The 16,790-nt window shown below is 39.0% G+C and overlaps 1 protein-coding gene across 1 annotated transcript in view; it reads right to left on the minus strand.

Moving 5' to 3' along the window:
• Positions 1-6,219: 6,219 nt before the first annotated feature.
• The window catches only part of EFCAB5 (EF-hand calcium binding domain 5), a 78,323-nt gene continuing 67,752 nt past the window's right edge, over positions 6,220-16,790 (minus strand). Inside the window, exon 20 of the mRNA XM_060134899.1 lies at positions 6,220-6,620. Coding sequence (XP_059990882.1) covers positions 6,439-6,620 — 182 coding nt within the window. The 3' untranslated portion in view covers positions 6,220-6,438. The remainder of the gene's footprint in view (positions 6,621-16,790) is intronic.

A 16,790-nucleotide genomic window follows, 5' to 3' on the forward strand; every position in this document is an offset into this window, starting at 1 on the left:
CCCGAGGTACTCAGTGTGAGTATACCTGGCTCAGGGTAATTTGGCAGAAGATGAAAATCTGTACGCTAAGTATCTCATTATAGGACAGAAACGATTAATAAAATACCGTGGTACCACTGGGTATAGGAAGTAAAATTATATATGATACTTTTTTAAAAATGCTAGTCACACTTCACCTGTGGACCCACTCATTCTCGGCCCTTTCCAAACTAGTAACAGCAAAGAGATCTTTTGAATTACCGACAGAAGAATGTTAAAATCTCCAGCTGTAATTGTGGATTTGTCTATTTCTCTTTTTACTCCTGTCATGTTTTGTTTCATGTATTTTGAAGTTTTGTTATTAGATATATAAACATGTAGGATTGTTGTGTCCTCTTACATTGACCCCCTATACCATTAAGAAATGATCCTCTTTATTTTTTTATTTATTTTTATCTACTTTATCTGATATTAATGTAACCAGCATTGTTAGCATAGTGTACCTTTCCCGTCCTTTTACTTTTAACCTATTTTAATTAGTTTGTGTCTTTATATTTAAAGTGGTTCTCTTGTTGATAGCATATAGTTGGGTCTTGCTTTTTTATCCAGTCTGGCAATTTGTTCCTTTTAACGTGGGTATTTAGAACATTTTCATTAAAGCAGTTATTAGTATAGTTGCAATTTGTTTTCTCTTTTTCCTATCTGTTTTTTGTGCTCCCCCCTCCACCTTCCCCCGCCCTTTTGAATTAATAAATTTTTATGACTCTGCTTAAGATTTTTATGCTTCAACTTCTTTGTTGGCTTATTGGCCATACTTTGCTTTTTTTTTTTTTTTAAGGTTTTGCTTTAGGGTTTCTGGTACACATCTTTAACTTATCACAGTCTACCTTCAAGTAAGAATGAAGCACTTTCTGTATAGTATAAAAACTTTATAAAAGTATAGTTCCATTTTCCCTCTCTGAGACTTTGTGCTGTATTTGTCACACATTTTACTTCTACCTATGTTATAAATGCACAATAAATTATCATTTTTGCTTTAAACAATTATCTTTTAAAAATATTTTTAAATAAGAAAAATGTTATGTTTATCCACATATTTACCATTTCCCGTGGCTGCGTATGTGTAGATCCAGATTTCTTTTTCTTTTTTTTCTTTTTAGCAGGAAAGGGTGGGGTAGTGGGAGGAGGAATTGGATGGTCAAAGGGCACAAACTTCCAGTTATAAGATAAAAAAGTATTAGGATGTAATGTACAACATGATTAATATAGTTGACATTGCTGTATGTTATATATGCAAGTAGTTAAGAGGGTAAATCCCAAGAGTTCTCATCACAAAGAAAAATATTTTTTCTTTTTCTTTTATATCTATGTGAAATGATGTATGTTCACTAAATTTATTGTAATCATTTCATAATGTATGTAAGTCAAATTATTATGCTGTACACCGTAAACTTATACAGTGCTGTATGTTAATTATATCTTAATAAAACTGGAAGAAATAAAGTTGAAAGAAAATGCAAAAGAATCCACAGGCACACGTTCTATTAGCTGTCAGAACGATGGCATCATCACACATCATGAAGCCTCTGCAAAGTTCAATTGCACACTGGTGTGAGGCAAATTGTTAGAAATATAGTTTTGACCTGGAAAATCCCAAAAGTGTTTTAGGGACCTTTGGGAGTCCACAGACCACATTTTGATATCCACTCTTCTAAATGAATTAATGCTGAGATATATTATTAAAGGAATTATATAGCTTTGCATATAGGAATATGCTGAATGTCTTTTTTTCCCCCAAAGTGATTAGGGTAAGGCTAGATAGAAACCAAATATGAAATCTGCTTGGGGCACAGTGAAATAAGGGGGAAAAAATATATATACATATATAGACACATATATTGGTTTCTGTCTCAGATTCCCAGTACAGAGCTCCTAAAACCTTTGTGATTTCCTGAGTAATTAGAGCACTAAGAGCAACTGTTGTTTTGATACTTGGTCTTTGACCCTAGTTCCTCATTCCCTGGGTGAAAGGCGTTATTTTGTTCCAATGAGGTAACTCTTGGTGGGCTTCTGGATAGCATCAGCATGGGGGCTAGTCACCAGAGAGACCACACCATAGTTAGAAGCTTGAAACTTTCTACCCCACCTCCCATCCTCCGGGAAGAAGAGAGGGGTTTTAAACCAAATTAATGATCCATCATGCCTACATAATGAAGCCTCCATAAACAACCCAAAAGTATGGAATTCTAAGAGCTTCCAGGTTGGTGAACATATCCACCTGCCCAGAGGGTGGTACACCCCAACTTCTTGAGGACAGAAGCACCCTTCCTGACCTCACCTATGTATCTCTATCTGGTTGTTTATATGTATACTTTATCATATCCCTTATATAATAAATAGGTCAATGTAAAAAGAAAAGAAAAATATTATGTTTATTCACATATTTACCATTTCCAGTGTCTCCATATCTTTGTGTAAAACCAGATTTCTATTTAGTATAAACATCTTTTTTTTAAACAGCTTTATTGAGACATAATTCACATACTGTGCAATTCACCCATTTAAAGCATACAATTCAGGACTTCCCTGGCAGTCCAGTGGGTAAGACTCTGCACTTCTACTGCAGGGCCCATGGGTTCGATCCCTGGTACCGGAACTAAGATCCCGTTCACCATGCCACGCAGCCAAAAAAAAACAAAACCGTACAATTCAATGGTTTTTAATATATTCAGAGAGTTGTGCTACCATCATCACAAGCAATTTTAGGATACTTTCAATACCCAGAAAAAAACCCATGTAACCATTAGTCACTCCCATTTACCTCCCCCCGCCCCCGCAACAGTAGGCAACCAGTAATCTACTTCTGTTCTCTATGGACCTGCAGTCCTATTAGTTTTTGCTCTGTGTGTTTTGGAACTATGTTATTAGGTGTGTAACTATTTAAGATTTTTATGTCTTCTTAATTAATTGACCATTTTTTCATTATGGAATGACCTTTATCACAGTAATATTCTTTGCTCTGAAATCTACTTTGTCTGATATCTTTATAGTCACTCCAGCCACTCCAAAAGTTTTCTTTCGACACAAACGCCAGGGAAAGCAAAAAGATGTTCAGGAAAGGAAAATAATTGTAACTTACTACATAGCTAAGCCCTAAATAGCATACATGATCATGATAATGCAAACACTGAATATCCAGCTATTCTGATCTAAGTTACTATGTAATTATATTGGGAAGAAGGAAGGAGTGGGAAATGTGTATGTGTTTGTGTGTGTGTGGATGCACACACTGGGGAAGGAGCTAAATCTTTGTATTGCATACTGGGAGGTTAATAAATATTGCCTAATTCAGGAAAAAAAAAAGTCACACAGCATGTTATTTTGCAATATGGAGGCACATGTCAAAACTACAGCCAGAATACGGGTTGGCAAATTTTTTATGCAAAGGGTTAGATAGTAAATATTTAGGCTTTATGGGTCATAGGTCTCTGTGGCAGCTACTCAGCTCTGCCCAGTGGTATGAAAGCAGTCATAGACAATATGGGCATGGCTTTTCCAATAAAACTTTATCATGACAGGCAACTAGCCAGATTTAGCTTGTGGGCTGTTTATTAACTCCTGAGATAAAAGAACTGAAAGTAGATGACTTAGAAGCAAGGAAAGTAGGGGTGAGGTTGAGCTGGGAAATGCTCTGGTCTTGATAGACCTTGTATGACAGAAGGACTTTTTAAACTATGAGCATGTGTTACTTTGCTTAAAATAAAAAGAATCGATAAAGGGTAAAAATAAAGCCTCCTGCCTGGGCTGTCTGCCTCTTACTTATGGAGACTGGATGGGGAATTAGTTACACAAAGTTATCCAGCTCGATATCCTATATAATGCAAGCTTCTGTATTCTCCCATTGCCTTTAAGCTCAGGCAGTAGGTTGAGGAGAGGTAAAATATGGTTAATGACTAGGAGATGGAACACCCACCAAGGGGAATTACAATGCCTACAGAGAAAGACATAGGCAATATTTAATGAATTGATCTTGCCTGCTGAGAAGTCTTTATAATAAGGTCATGGAGGGGAGGGGAAGAACATAGAGTTGATGATGTAGGGTGGGGTTAGGTGGGAGTGGCATTGCATAAAACCTTACAGAAGAGGAATGAAAATTCCCTAAATTACCTGCAAAGGGTCTTCTGAGTCCGTAGATTGGGGATGTCTGTGGAAGTTAAGGGCAGCTGGTTGCTTGATCACATTTAGATTATGAAGGAATGGGAAGTCAGCCACAAAAGACCACATAATGTATGATTCCTTTCATATAAAATATCCAGAACAGGCAAACCCATAGAGAAAGCAAGGTTAGTAGTTGCCTAGGGCTGGGGTGGGGAAAAATGGGGAGTGATTGCTAATAGGTATGGAGTTTTTATGGGGGTGATGAAAATGTTCTGAAATTGATAGTTGTAAATGGTTGCACAATTTTGTGAATATACTAAAAAGCATTTTCATTAAGTATGTGAATTGTATAATATATGTGTTATATTTCAATAAAGCTGTTAAAAGAGCCAATAGGAGCTTTTCTGGGATTCCAATATCATTGTCTTGAAACCTTATGTTGTTTCTGGACCATGGAAAGCTGTAATTATAAAGGAAAGTGGTCTGGATGGTCTACACCATGCAGTATCATTGTTACCTATAAAATATGGAGAAAGAGCTAATAAAAAAATCCAATTAAATCAAGTCTAAGCTTCTGAAGTATATGTAAATACAAATAAATCAATAAATCTATTGAGTCAAATAAATAGTTTAAATATAAACCTACATCTAAATTTTTGTCAAGCATAAATAACATCCTCTTCACTAAAAGAGTAAACTCCTGGTGTTAAGGGATAGGATTTTACTTGAACGATAGTTAGATAAATTCAACCCTGTTGGTTGCTTAATTCTAAAGTAGTTTCCAAAAGACTAATAGCATAGTCTTTAGCCTAGTAAAGTCTGGAAAGTGTTGGTGAGATGTCTGGAATGCTGGCAAGAGCAATAAAACAGAAATTAGGACATGTGTGTGCCTCTTACTAGCTGTTGTGACCTAAATAACTCACTCTTTGAGCCTATTTCCTTGGTTATAAGATGGGCATAGTATTGTAATATCGAGACTGCCACCTTACACGTTATGAGGAGGATCAAATGAGCTAGTATGTGAAAATGCTGATACTTCAAACAAGTTAAAATGCCATGCAAGTGTGTGATAATTTTATCATTAAGCTGGATGCCATTTAGTTAACTCCATGATAAAGGAAAGTGGTCTGGATGGTCTACACCATGCAGTATCATTGTTACCTATAAACTATGGAGAAAGAGCTAATAAAATAATAACCATGATAATGGTTAAACAGGTGGCAGTCTGCAAAAATTTCCCCTCCTTGCTGCCTAAAATGCCATTTGTATTCACAGTGGACTCTTTACAAGCTTGATCTGAAGCCATCACGATATGTGGCTATCAGTTTAATATCTTCAAGAACATTGTTCCTAGAAATGTTGCTGCAAATGCCCTGAAAAGACCACTTCCAAATATGAAACAGGCTTATAGGTTAAAACTGGGCATGCGATCATCCAAGAGATGAGGCCTGGTAATAACACTGCCATCTTATCAGAAAAGGTTAAAAAGGGACCTCCAATCTCAAAATATAAGATGTTTGGAACACATCACATTTTGTCAACCAAATAAAGAAAATGAAGTTTAATTTCCCAAAATTTTATTAAAAATGGACTCTGTCATCAGATATCTTATTGCAAAGATGAAATCTCACAACAGAGCAGTAAAGTTTGCTGTAGTAAGAAGCTTTAAATAAATATAAATTCTTTTTGCAGTTCTTGAACTTGAGAGGATTTTGTTATTTTAAAAAAGTGTCTTCTTTTTTCCGTGAGTCATGGACAAACATTTTCCCAGAATTTCTATTCATTGAAATAACTTTTAAGTTGTTAAAGTAAGTAGGGGTGGGGGGTGGAGATGGGGATGGGGAGGAAGTGGTGCTCATATAAGTCTTTGAAAAATTAGAAAAACAATTCCCAGTCCATTGCTTAAAATCTTTATTACTTGGTGCTCTTTTGATGTAAAAACTGCCATTTTTTCTAAATCCTCAGTCTTTCTTCGCTTGTACTTTAGAAAAATTAAAATAACTCTGCCCAACGAACCGTAATAGTCCCATGCCAGATACAATGCTAAAACTAAAAGGAAACTTTAAAATATATTCTATAACATACATTTCGTTATGGCTACCTTAACTGGATATTTTTTAGATCAAATTTCTCCTTAGGTAGCACTTTTGGTTTTATAAAGCACTGAGATAAATGTCTAGGAGAAGAATATGTTTATGCGGCACTCCTTTCCAAATGAAAATATTTTATTTTATAGTTAACAAACAAAACTGAACATGACAAAAATACTGTAAATACAGTAGCAGTTCCATTAGCATTTCCCTAGCAAGCTTCCCCCTGGCATTTTGCATACACATAGGAGTCAGTCTCGGATGGCAATGGGGGTGAAATGGCACTATTTATTTTTTTGTTCAGCTTCATAAGAGCTGAACAGATGTGTGCCCAGTGGTATAAGTATTCGATAGCAGTATTACCAAATGTCCATACTTCAATTCTAGAATGATCTGCACCAAGAAAAAAGAAAGTGTGAATAGTTTTGTACTTTTATTACTAAAATATATTTTAATACTAAAATATAAATTATGACAAAAGTTCATTCGATATATTTTGAGTCAAAACCATAGCAGAATCCTGTTTAAATATGTAATTACAGGAAAATGGATAAATAAATTTGGAATACTACACAGCATTTAACAAAGAACTAGAGCTACATATATCATTGTGGATAAATCTCAAAAACATACTGTTGAGAACAGTAAGTTGTAGAATAGTATGTTCTTTTGGATATAGTTAAAAACAATTTTAAAACCTGAAAATATTATATTGTTTATGGATTCATAGGCATGTAGTAAAAGTAAGAAATCATGATGAAACTGATAAACACCAAATTCATAATAATATTAGCTCTAGGGAGGAAAAGAAGAGAATGGGATCAGGGAGGGGTATAGAAAGTCTCAACTGTTCCTATAATGTTTTCTTTCTTTAAGAAAGTCTGACTCAACCATGCATAATGTTAAGCTTGGATATAGAATATGGCTCCATAACGACTACACAGGTGTTAGTCTCTAACTTCTGTGTTTGAAATATTTCCTAATTAAAAATTATTTTTAAACATATAATCACTGTACACCAAAACATTTCATTTGTTAGACTGCTAACTATTAAGCTGCCATTCGTAAAAGTTACTTTTTCCCAGGAGTCAGTCAGTGACTAATATTCAGATAGAATGGTCCAATGGAAAGAGAATATACTTTAAAGTTGAAAGGATCTGAGTTCTAATCTTGGCTGTACCCCAACTAGTTTTGTGACCTTGAAAAAAGTCACTTAATTGCTCTGAGCCTGTTTTTTCTTCCAAAAAACAGAGATAACTCAGAATTGCTATGAGGATTAATGAGAAAAGATATGCAAAAATCTGTCACAGAGTAGTTGCTCAAAAAAATGTTAATTACCTTCCTTCTTTCAGGTGCCTTCTACCCTCAGGTCTATGTTTTACTCATTTTTGTTACTTCTAGTGTCTAATACAGTTCCTAACCCAATAAATGTTTGCTGATTTGAGTTGAATCAAACTATTAAGTGATACTTATAATTGAATAAGAGGTTTTAAATGCTTTCTATACAGTAGCTCATTAACAACACTGACAATTATGTCACTTATGGATATCTATTAGGATGACAAAACAGAACATATATTATTTCCCTATCTTCTATCAACATGAAGGAACAAATTTCCCTGAATTAGGCTTAGACTTTCTATGGTTTTGAAGGCATCACTACCACAAAGGTACAATGTGGGACAGGAAAGGCACATAAAATATGGAAAACATACTCAAGTCTCATTTTTATTTGAAGCTCACTTTAAAACACGTGGGTACAATTTTCTAAAATTCTGTTTTAACACACGCACGCACACACACAGAGGTACTGTCTTCTCTCAGTTGTAGGTGTTTAATAAATGTTGATTGAAACAACATTAAATTGTGGAATAATTAAGTTAGGCTTTTCAAATACTGTCTTTTCAGTAACATTAGTGACAATTATGAATAAAAATTAAAACAGATGCTGGTCATGAGAGCACATTAAAAATTCTTGATTCAGGGCTTCCCTGGTGGCGCAGTGGTTGAGAGTTCGCCTGCCGATGCAGGGGACACGGGTTCGTGCCCCGGTCTGGGAAGATCCCACATGCCGCGGAGCGGCTGGGCTCGTGAGCCATGGCCGCTGAGCCATGGCCGCAGAGCCTGCGTGTCCGGAGCCTGCGCTCCGCAACGGGAGAGGCCACAACAGTGAGAGGCCCACATACCACAAAAAAAAAAAAACAAAAAAAAAAAACCCTGATTCATATGATATTATGGGTAATACTAGACCAATAACATACATACTTAAACTATTGAGATGCATTTGTTATAATTGATCGCTTTTTGTATTAATTAGCTTCCTGGAAGCTTTAAAAGTTAATGCTATAGGCTGCAAAGATTACTTTGATTATCATAATATTCCAATGTTATGAATCTAAATTAAATAAAACTTCACTCTAGAACACTCCTAATACCAGTCCTAACTAATTTTCTGAGATATAACAGCTCTGCTACTGCCCACAGCCTTTATTCTGCCTTTTCCAGATCCCCATTAAGAGCCCTGTTGCATTGACGCCTGCCAGTGTTCTTACCGACATCCAAATGATCAGACCCCTATCTGCAGCCATTATTAAGCTAATAGCCATCTCCACGGTGATTCAAGGATTTGAGGACGGGGAGCGACATCGCTCCCTTTCACAAGCCCCTGTTGCTTATTTCCTGTCTTACTGTTACCGAGGACAGAAGCTCCGAACCTGTCTGGTGGAGGTTCCTGTTTCCCTGCCCCGTTTCAATGAGAGATTGATGCCTTAACAACTGGCTCTAATGATTTCTCTAATGAAGCCTCCATCGGTCGGCTGGGTTCCCAGTAACAACGGTTGAGTGTTACTGCCCTCTTGTGGTGGATAGACGCCAGATCTCTGCAGTTCAGCAGAGCTCCAATGCGCATAGATTTAGTAATTCTTCCTTTGTAAAGGATATAGTAAATTATTTGAATATATCTGAGTTTAAAGACTTGCTGGGTCAAACTTTGAATCTCTGTTTATGAACCTATTAATTCAGAAACACTTTATGGTATTTTTGTAGGGTCTAGCTTAATCAAACTTTTAATTACATAGGGAATTCATTCTGCTGAAAACATTGGGGTATTATAGGATATTTATAATTAAAATTCCATTTATGGATCTCTGCTTTAACACTGGATTAATCCTTTGGGAATTATAGACAATTAGAAAGATGTGCGAAGCAATAAAGAATGAAGTCCTTAAGCTTCAAGTCCAAAAGTTAAAGTGTAACTGCTCCTTTCAACTAAAATCTAACCCAAGATCAGCAAGCAGTGTATCTTTTTAAAAAAATTTTGGTTGCATTGGGTCTTTGTTGCTGCATGCGGGCTTTCCCTAGTTGCAGTGAGCGGGGGCTACTCTTCGTTGCGGTGCACGGGTTTCTCACTGCAGTGGCTTCTCTTGTTGCGGAGCACGGGCTCTAGGCGCACGGGCTTCAGTAGTTGTGGCACGTGGGCTCAGTAGTTGTGGCTCGCGAGCTCCAGAGCACAGGCTCAGTCGTTGTGGCGCACGGGCTTAGTTGCTCTGCAGCATGTGGGATCTTCCTGGAGCAGGGCTCAAACCCGTGTCCCCTGAATTGGCAAGTAGATTCTTAACCACTGCGCCACCAGGGAAGTCCCTTTACTGTTTATTTAAATTAAATTATTTTAAAACATTTTTAAACAAAAAATAGAAACTCGCTATTGATGTGATAAAACCATTACAAATAAAAGTTGAATGATATTTTTTCTTGTATTCCAATGGCACAGGTATCAGTTGTTTGCTCCTTTTTGTTTGGAGCTTAGTGTGGGAAGCCTACAGGGGTCTTTGCATTCAGTAAACACACTAATACTCTCCCTGTTTTCACTCTGGTACTCTCCCTCTCAGTTGTGTCTGACGTCCCCCAGTCCAGAGAAATTCTAGGTTACCTTCTCTGAGGAATAAATTTCTAAGGTTGGGGAGGGAAGGTTGCCCAGTGGTGTGGTGTAGAGAAGATGAGATACAGAGACCAAAACACTAAAACAGAAAGATGAGAAACAACAGGGAGAAGAAAACTTCAAAAAATACTTAACATTAATACTCTCAGTGAGATAAGACATTGCATTCATGAAATATGAACAACATGTTGTAGAAAGCAAATATTTAGAGAACAAGAGCAACAAAAGCTCTCAAACATTAAAATGCACAGAAACAAAAATTCAGTAGGATTAAAAGTTGAGAGAATGTCTCAGAAAGTGAAACAAAAAGACAAAAAGATGGAAAATAGGACAGAAAATACAGGGATTTTTGAGGCTGAATCTAGGAGATCCCATGTCTGAATAATAGGAGGAGTTCCAAAGAGGGAACACAGAAAAGGGAGGGTAGGGCCTCCACTAACCTCTAGGTCATTTTTGTGTAAATAAGAAAAAGACACCTACCATGGATGAATATACTCTATAAGCACACGGCTTGCTGAGGAGAAAAAGGTGTATGATCTACTGTATAGCACAGGGAACTCTGCTCAATGTTACGTGGCAGCCTGGATGGGGGAGAGTCTGGGGGAGAATGGATACATGTATATGTATGGTTGAGTTGCCTTGCCGTGCACCTGAAACTATCACAACACTGTTAATCGGCTATACTCCAATATAAAATTAAAAGTTAAAAAAAAAAAAAAAGAGGGCTTCCCTGGTGGCGCAGTGGTTGACAGTCCGCCTGCCGACGCAGGGGACATGGGTTCGTGCTCCTGTCCGGGAAGATCCCACATGCCGCGGAGCGGCTGGGCCCGTGAGCCATGGCCGTTGAGCCTGCACGTCCAGAGCCTGTGCTCCGCAACGGGAGAGGCCCCAACAGTGAGAGGCCCACATACCGCAAAAAAAAAAAAAAAAAAAAGAAAGAAAGAAAAAGGTGTGAGGAAAGAGATACCCCTCCTCCAAGCAGATATAGCCTTAAGCTGAAGCACACAGTTTAGTGTATGGAATTCTGGTTAGATTTCAGCCCCCACCATCCTCAGCAGGGCACATCTGTGCAGTGCACAGACTGCACAGCTGTAAGTAGCAGCCTTGATGCCATGGAGGAAATCATCAGGGCTTAAGAACCTGTGTTTCACAACTGAAAAGGCCCAGTGAGTGCTCAGATCAATGGATGAAAACAGACCCACATCAAGATATATCATTATGAAATTTCACAGTCTTGGAGATAAAGGAGTAATTCTATAGCTTCTGGAGAGAAACAAAACAAAACATGCACAGAATCTGAAAGTTACATGCGCAGAATCAGAAAGGCTTCAGACTTCTTTTCAACAGCAAGCTTGGAAGTTTCCAAGTTTCTTCTAACAACGGAGCCATTTCCTCAAGAAGTTAACCATAGAGTTTCCATATGACCCAGCAATTCCACTCGGAGTTATGTATCAAGAGAACTGAAAACATATACTCACAAAAAAACTTGTAAACAAATATTCATAGCAGTATTATTTATAATAGCCAAAAAGTAGAAACAACTCACATGTCCATCGACTGATAAATGGATAAATAAAATGTGGTATATCCTTATAATAGACTATTATTCAGCTATTAGAAAGTAATGAAGTAGTACTGGTACATGCTTGGACATAGATGAACCCTGAAACATTATGCTAAGTGAAAGAAGCCACATACAAAAGCCACCTATTGTATGATTCCATTTATATGAAATGTCCAGAATAGGCAAATATATAGATACTGTAAGTAGATTAGTGGTTGCCAAGGGCTGGGGTGGGGAGGGGCAAAGGAGAGTGACTGCTAATGGGTACCAGGTTTCTTTCTAAAGTGATGAAAATATTCTAAAATTAGATAGTGGTGATGATTGCACAACCTGGTGAACATACTAAAAACCACTAAATGGTATACTTTAAAAGAGTGAAATCTGTGGTATGTGAATTATATCTCAATTTCTAAAAGAAGACAATGGGGGACTTCTCTGGTGGCGCAGTGGTTAAGAATCCGCCGGCCAATGCAGGGGACATGGGTTCGAGCCCTGGTCCGGGAAGATGCCACATGCCTCGGAGCAACCAAACCTGTGCACCACAACTACTGAGCCCGCGTGCCACAACTACTCAAGCCGGCGTGCCTAGAGCCCATGCTCCACAACAAGAGAAGCCACCGCAGTGAGAAGCCCACGCACTGCAATGAAGAGTAGCCCCCGCTCACTGCAACTAGAGAAAGCCCGGGCGTAGCAACGAAGACCCAACGCAGCCAAAAAAAAAAAAAAAAGACAATGGGGCAATGTCTTTAAAATTACACTTCCTAGCAAACTACAAATCAAATGTGACAGTTGAATAAAAGCATCTTCAGACGTGAAAAGTCTCAAAAAATTTACCATTCATGCACTAGTGCTCAGGAAACTAGTAGAGATATGCTACCTCAAAACATGGGAGTAGATCGAGGAAGAATGAACGAAGAGAATGGCAAAGTAAATGCCTCTGACGGCAGCAAAATAAATTTCAGGAAGGCAGCTAAGGAGCAGATCTGGGGTGGGGGAAGGCCCCAGATTCAAAGAAAATTAAGATCTCTAGAAAGGATGGCTTCAAGAAAAAAAGAAATTGAAACCAACAAAAATTACCTGGTAAAACTGACCTTTTGGGAAATTAAAAATACGGAGAGACAAATAGAAGGGGTGAGAATAATTATGAAGTACAAAGAAAACTAAGCAATTTAAAAAATAAAAGGCAATTATTTACTTCAGGAAAAAGAAAAATGAAAAAGGAATGATCAAAATATGCTACAATGCTCAGCTGTGGATATCTGAATAGGCAAAATCATGTAAACATTGCATTTGGATTTAACTCCAAATAGTAATACAATTTCATTGGGAGGGCAAGGTAAGAAAATTGTGGTATAACAGAACTAAACTTTCATCTATAAGAAGAAAATCATTTGACAAGGCTTAAGTTAATGACTCAAAAGATAGCAATAGTGCATAATATTAGAAATATAGAAAATTTGAAAACAACAGAAGAAACAGTCAAAAGAGTCAAAAAGAATTGCATGGTGAGAGGAACTGGGGAAAAGAGAGGAAAGGGATGGGCTAGTGACTTCTTTGTTAGAAGGCTTTTAGTTCTATTTGACCTTTTAAAGTACTTTAATAAAAAGTATGATATAGGGCTTCCCTGGTGGCGCAGTGGTTGAGAGTCCGCCTGCCGATGCAGGGGACATGTGTTCGTGCCCTGGTCTGGGAAGATCCCACATGCCGCGGAATGGCTGGGCCCATGAACAATGGCCACTGAGCCTGCGCGTCCGGAGCCTGTGCTCTGCAATGGGAGAGGCCCCAACAGTGAGAGGCCCACGTACCGCAAAAAAAAAAAAAAAAAAAAAAGTATGATATAATTTTTATAATCCTTTTGGGATAAAAGATTGTTTTAACATCCACTGAAATGAAAAAAATGAGTGACAAAGGAACTTGGAAAATATGTTTGCCTTAAATAGAAAAATGTTCTCATTAAACTGATTTTCAACAGCCTTTATCAGATATCAAAGCAATGGGATGTTACCTTGACAAAACCATTTTTCTCATAATTCAATAACTACTATTGGAAAACTTCAAAATTTAAAATCAGAAGGAGTGATAAGGAACGAAAGAAAATAGCTAATTTAATTTTTCTCTTTTTTTTTCCCCCAGATGACTTGAAACTGGAAGGGAAATGCATGGGAAATGGGCAAGCATCTAGGCCCCAGGTCTTTAACAAATTCCAAAATAGTTCCTGAACAGTGTGTGAGTACTTGTCTCATATCTTAACTAAAAAGGCCCTTTAAGCGGTTCTTTTCAGGACAAGGGAATCTATTCTAGAACGGAATGGATGTTTCTACCTCTAGAGCCTGAAATTCGTGAGCAACTCATAAATATCACACTCTAGACTCCCTCTTAAACCCAGATCTAACTGTGATAGCAGCTCTTTTCCGACAAGTAGGAACAAGTCTTGGAAGAGGCCACTATCTAAGAATACTAGGTTTGAAAAGGTGGTAGGGAACTGTAACCAAATCCAAGCCAAATAGGACAAAACAATTTTCTTGGTTTCTTGTCCATTTCATTCTGACTCATTTAAAAGAACCCGGCACATCCTCACAGTTGCAGATTCAGTTCAGTGCTGTATTCATATTTGCTATTTCTGGATGGTTGGTAGAATCCTGTCTGATCTTTAGCTGTGCAGTGGGAGGTGAAGGAGAGAGTCTTGCCCCACTTCTGGGAGTGGAGAGGGATGGAGAACAGCACGCAGTAGAGCCACCACGGTGGTGGCAATAGCAATTAGGGAAAGATCTCCCGGGGGAAAGGTGAATCTTGAGGACAGAAGTTAATCAGGGCTGTGAGTCCAGCAGTCCTGCCCCCTGATGGTAGAGCATCTCCCTCCATTGTCATTCTTGGAGGATCATGGTGGTATTTTATGGAGGAAGCTGGTGAGTTTCTTTATAGATGGTGATAGCACTGAGGCTGTGGCCGCTTTGGAAGAGGAGCCCTGGGTCTCTCGCAGGAAAAGTGGAGGGCCTGGGGAACTCCTGCTGAGACCAGTGTCTGTGCACCTATAGACGCTTGGATTTAGGTGTGGGGAGGAAGTATGGCTACTTGCAGAAACACAGTTTCTAGATAGCAAAGTGATTGTGGTCACACTTGGAATGGGAGACAGCTCTTCTTACCTCTAGGTCTGAGAACATTTCCTGGTAGAAAACATCTGTCCAAACCCACTGGGAAGGCGACATGGGACAGAAAAACCAGGCGAGGCTGGCATCAGAGGTCCAAAATGGAGTGAGGAGAACAGATCCATTACAAGGTGGTCAGGTCACGGGTCTTCAGGTAGAGAAGGCTAACTACATGAGTACTTTAGGCAGAGTAACAGAAGGTAGCAGGCTTTTGATGCACTATGCACAGCTGTCCGGGAGTGGTCACTGGAGTCAGTGGGTCCCCCACAGGGAAGTATGTCAGCAACATTCACATGCAATGGCATAGTCTTAGGAAGCCAAGCCTGCTGAACAAAGTTGCCCAGTGCTCCTGCAAAGGTGACTGTCTCAATATAAAGGTGGGACACAGCTGCCTGGAATTCCACCAGAATATAAAATAACCCTTTCTAGAAATGTAAATCAAAACCACGATGAGATATCACAACACATCTGCTAGAAAGGCTATTACCAAAACAAAAACCAAACAAACAAAAAAACCCCAAGAAATAACAAATGCTGGCCAGGATGTGGAGAAAAGAGAACCCTTATGCACAGTTGGTAGGAATGTAAATTGGTGCAGTCACTATGGAAAACAATATGGAGTTTTCTCAAAACATTATATATAGAACTACCATATGATCCAGCAATTCCATTTTTGGGTATACATCTGAAGGAAATGAAATCACTATCTTGAAGAGATATCTGCACCCCTCATGTTCACTGCAGTGTTACTTACAATAACCAAGACGTGGGAACAACCTAGGTGTTCACTGACAGATGAATGAATAATGAAAATGTGATATATACATATAGTGGAATATTGTTCAGTCATAAAAAATAAGGAAATCCTGCCATTTGCAACAACATGGATGAAACTTCAGGGCATTAGGTTAAGTGAAATGAGTCAGACAAAGACAAATACCGTATGATCTCGCTAGAGCTAGGATGAAGTGGAGTGAGAGTTGGAAGCAGAAGCCCTAAAAAAGTGTGGGCACATCACCAGCCCTGACTCTGTTTTCTTGGCAAAATCATCAGTTTGGAAGGTTTGGTGAGTTTGGAGCTATGCCAAAAGTCCCTCCCCATCCTGGGCAGAACCTATAGGTATTCGTGGCATTTCATGCTGGGTGGAGTCATTGAGTAGGGGCCTTACTTACTTCTAGAAGAAGGCTCAGATAAACTTGGGCAGCAGAGTGCCCTGCCAGAAGACTCCTCTTTTTCTGGCACAAGCAGAAGGGTGCCCCAAGAGTTCTCTTTCCTTTCCCCAAATGCGGAGCTTAGAATTTCCTGATACAATTGCATCTGAAGGAGAGAGGGTTGGTACCTGGGTGGTCTGAACTTTCTTGATTGATTCAGAGACTGTGGTAATGCTAAAGGTTTGGTGGCCGTGGTAGGGGAGCCTAGGGGATATTAGCTTCTGGCTGAATCCAGCTGTTAACTGCAGTTGGAATTCCTGGCACCTGAGGACACTGCTGGAAGAGAAAGTGCTGGGGAGCATTGGAGATCAAGGCTACTCAGGAATCAGCTAGCACAGTCCAAAGTGGGGGCAAGCAAAGGAAACAGAAATTTGCATGTTTTCCTGAAACAAAAGAGCTATATATGACAACAGGAGGTAGTTCTGATAGGCAAATCGGAGGTGAGCCTGAAGAAACTCCCTTGAAGCATTGGTACAATGCCATGGATGATGCCTTTATTAAGGGCTGAGAGCCAATTCCTGAACATGCCTTCAAGGTGGAGAGGGGAGGGGCCTGATCCTCATCCCTAGCTCCTATCTGACAGAGGGACTGGACTGGACACTTGGGGGGGTACCTGAGTCCTTGCCCAAGAAGGGGAACATCAGTCTGAAGGGACACAAGTGGCAGCAGGATCTGGTTCTAGGCCAAGGGGCTGGCAGGTTGGAT

Source organism: Lagenorhynchus albirostris, chromosome 20 (genome assembly GCF_949774975.1).
Source record: "Lagenorhynchus albirostris chromosome 20, mLagAlb1.1, whole genome shotgun sequence".
Classification (NCBI taxonomy): Eukaryota; Metazoa; Chordata; class Mammalia; order Artiodactyla; family Delphinidae; genus Lagenorhynchus; species Lagenorhynchus albirostris.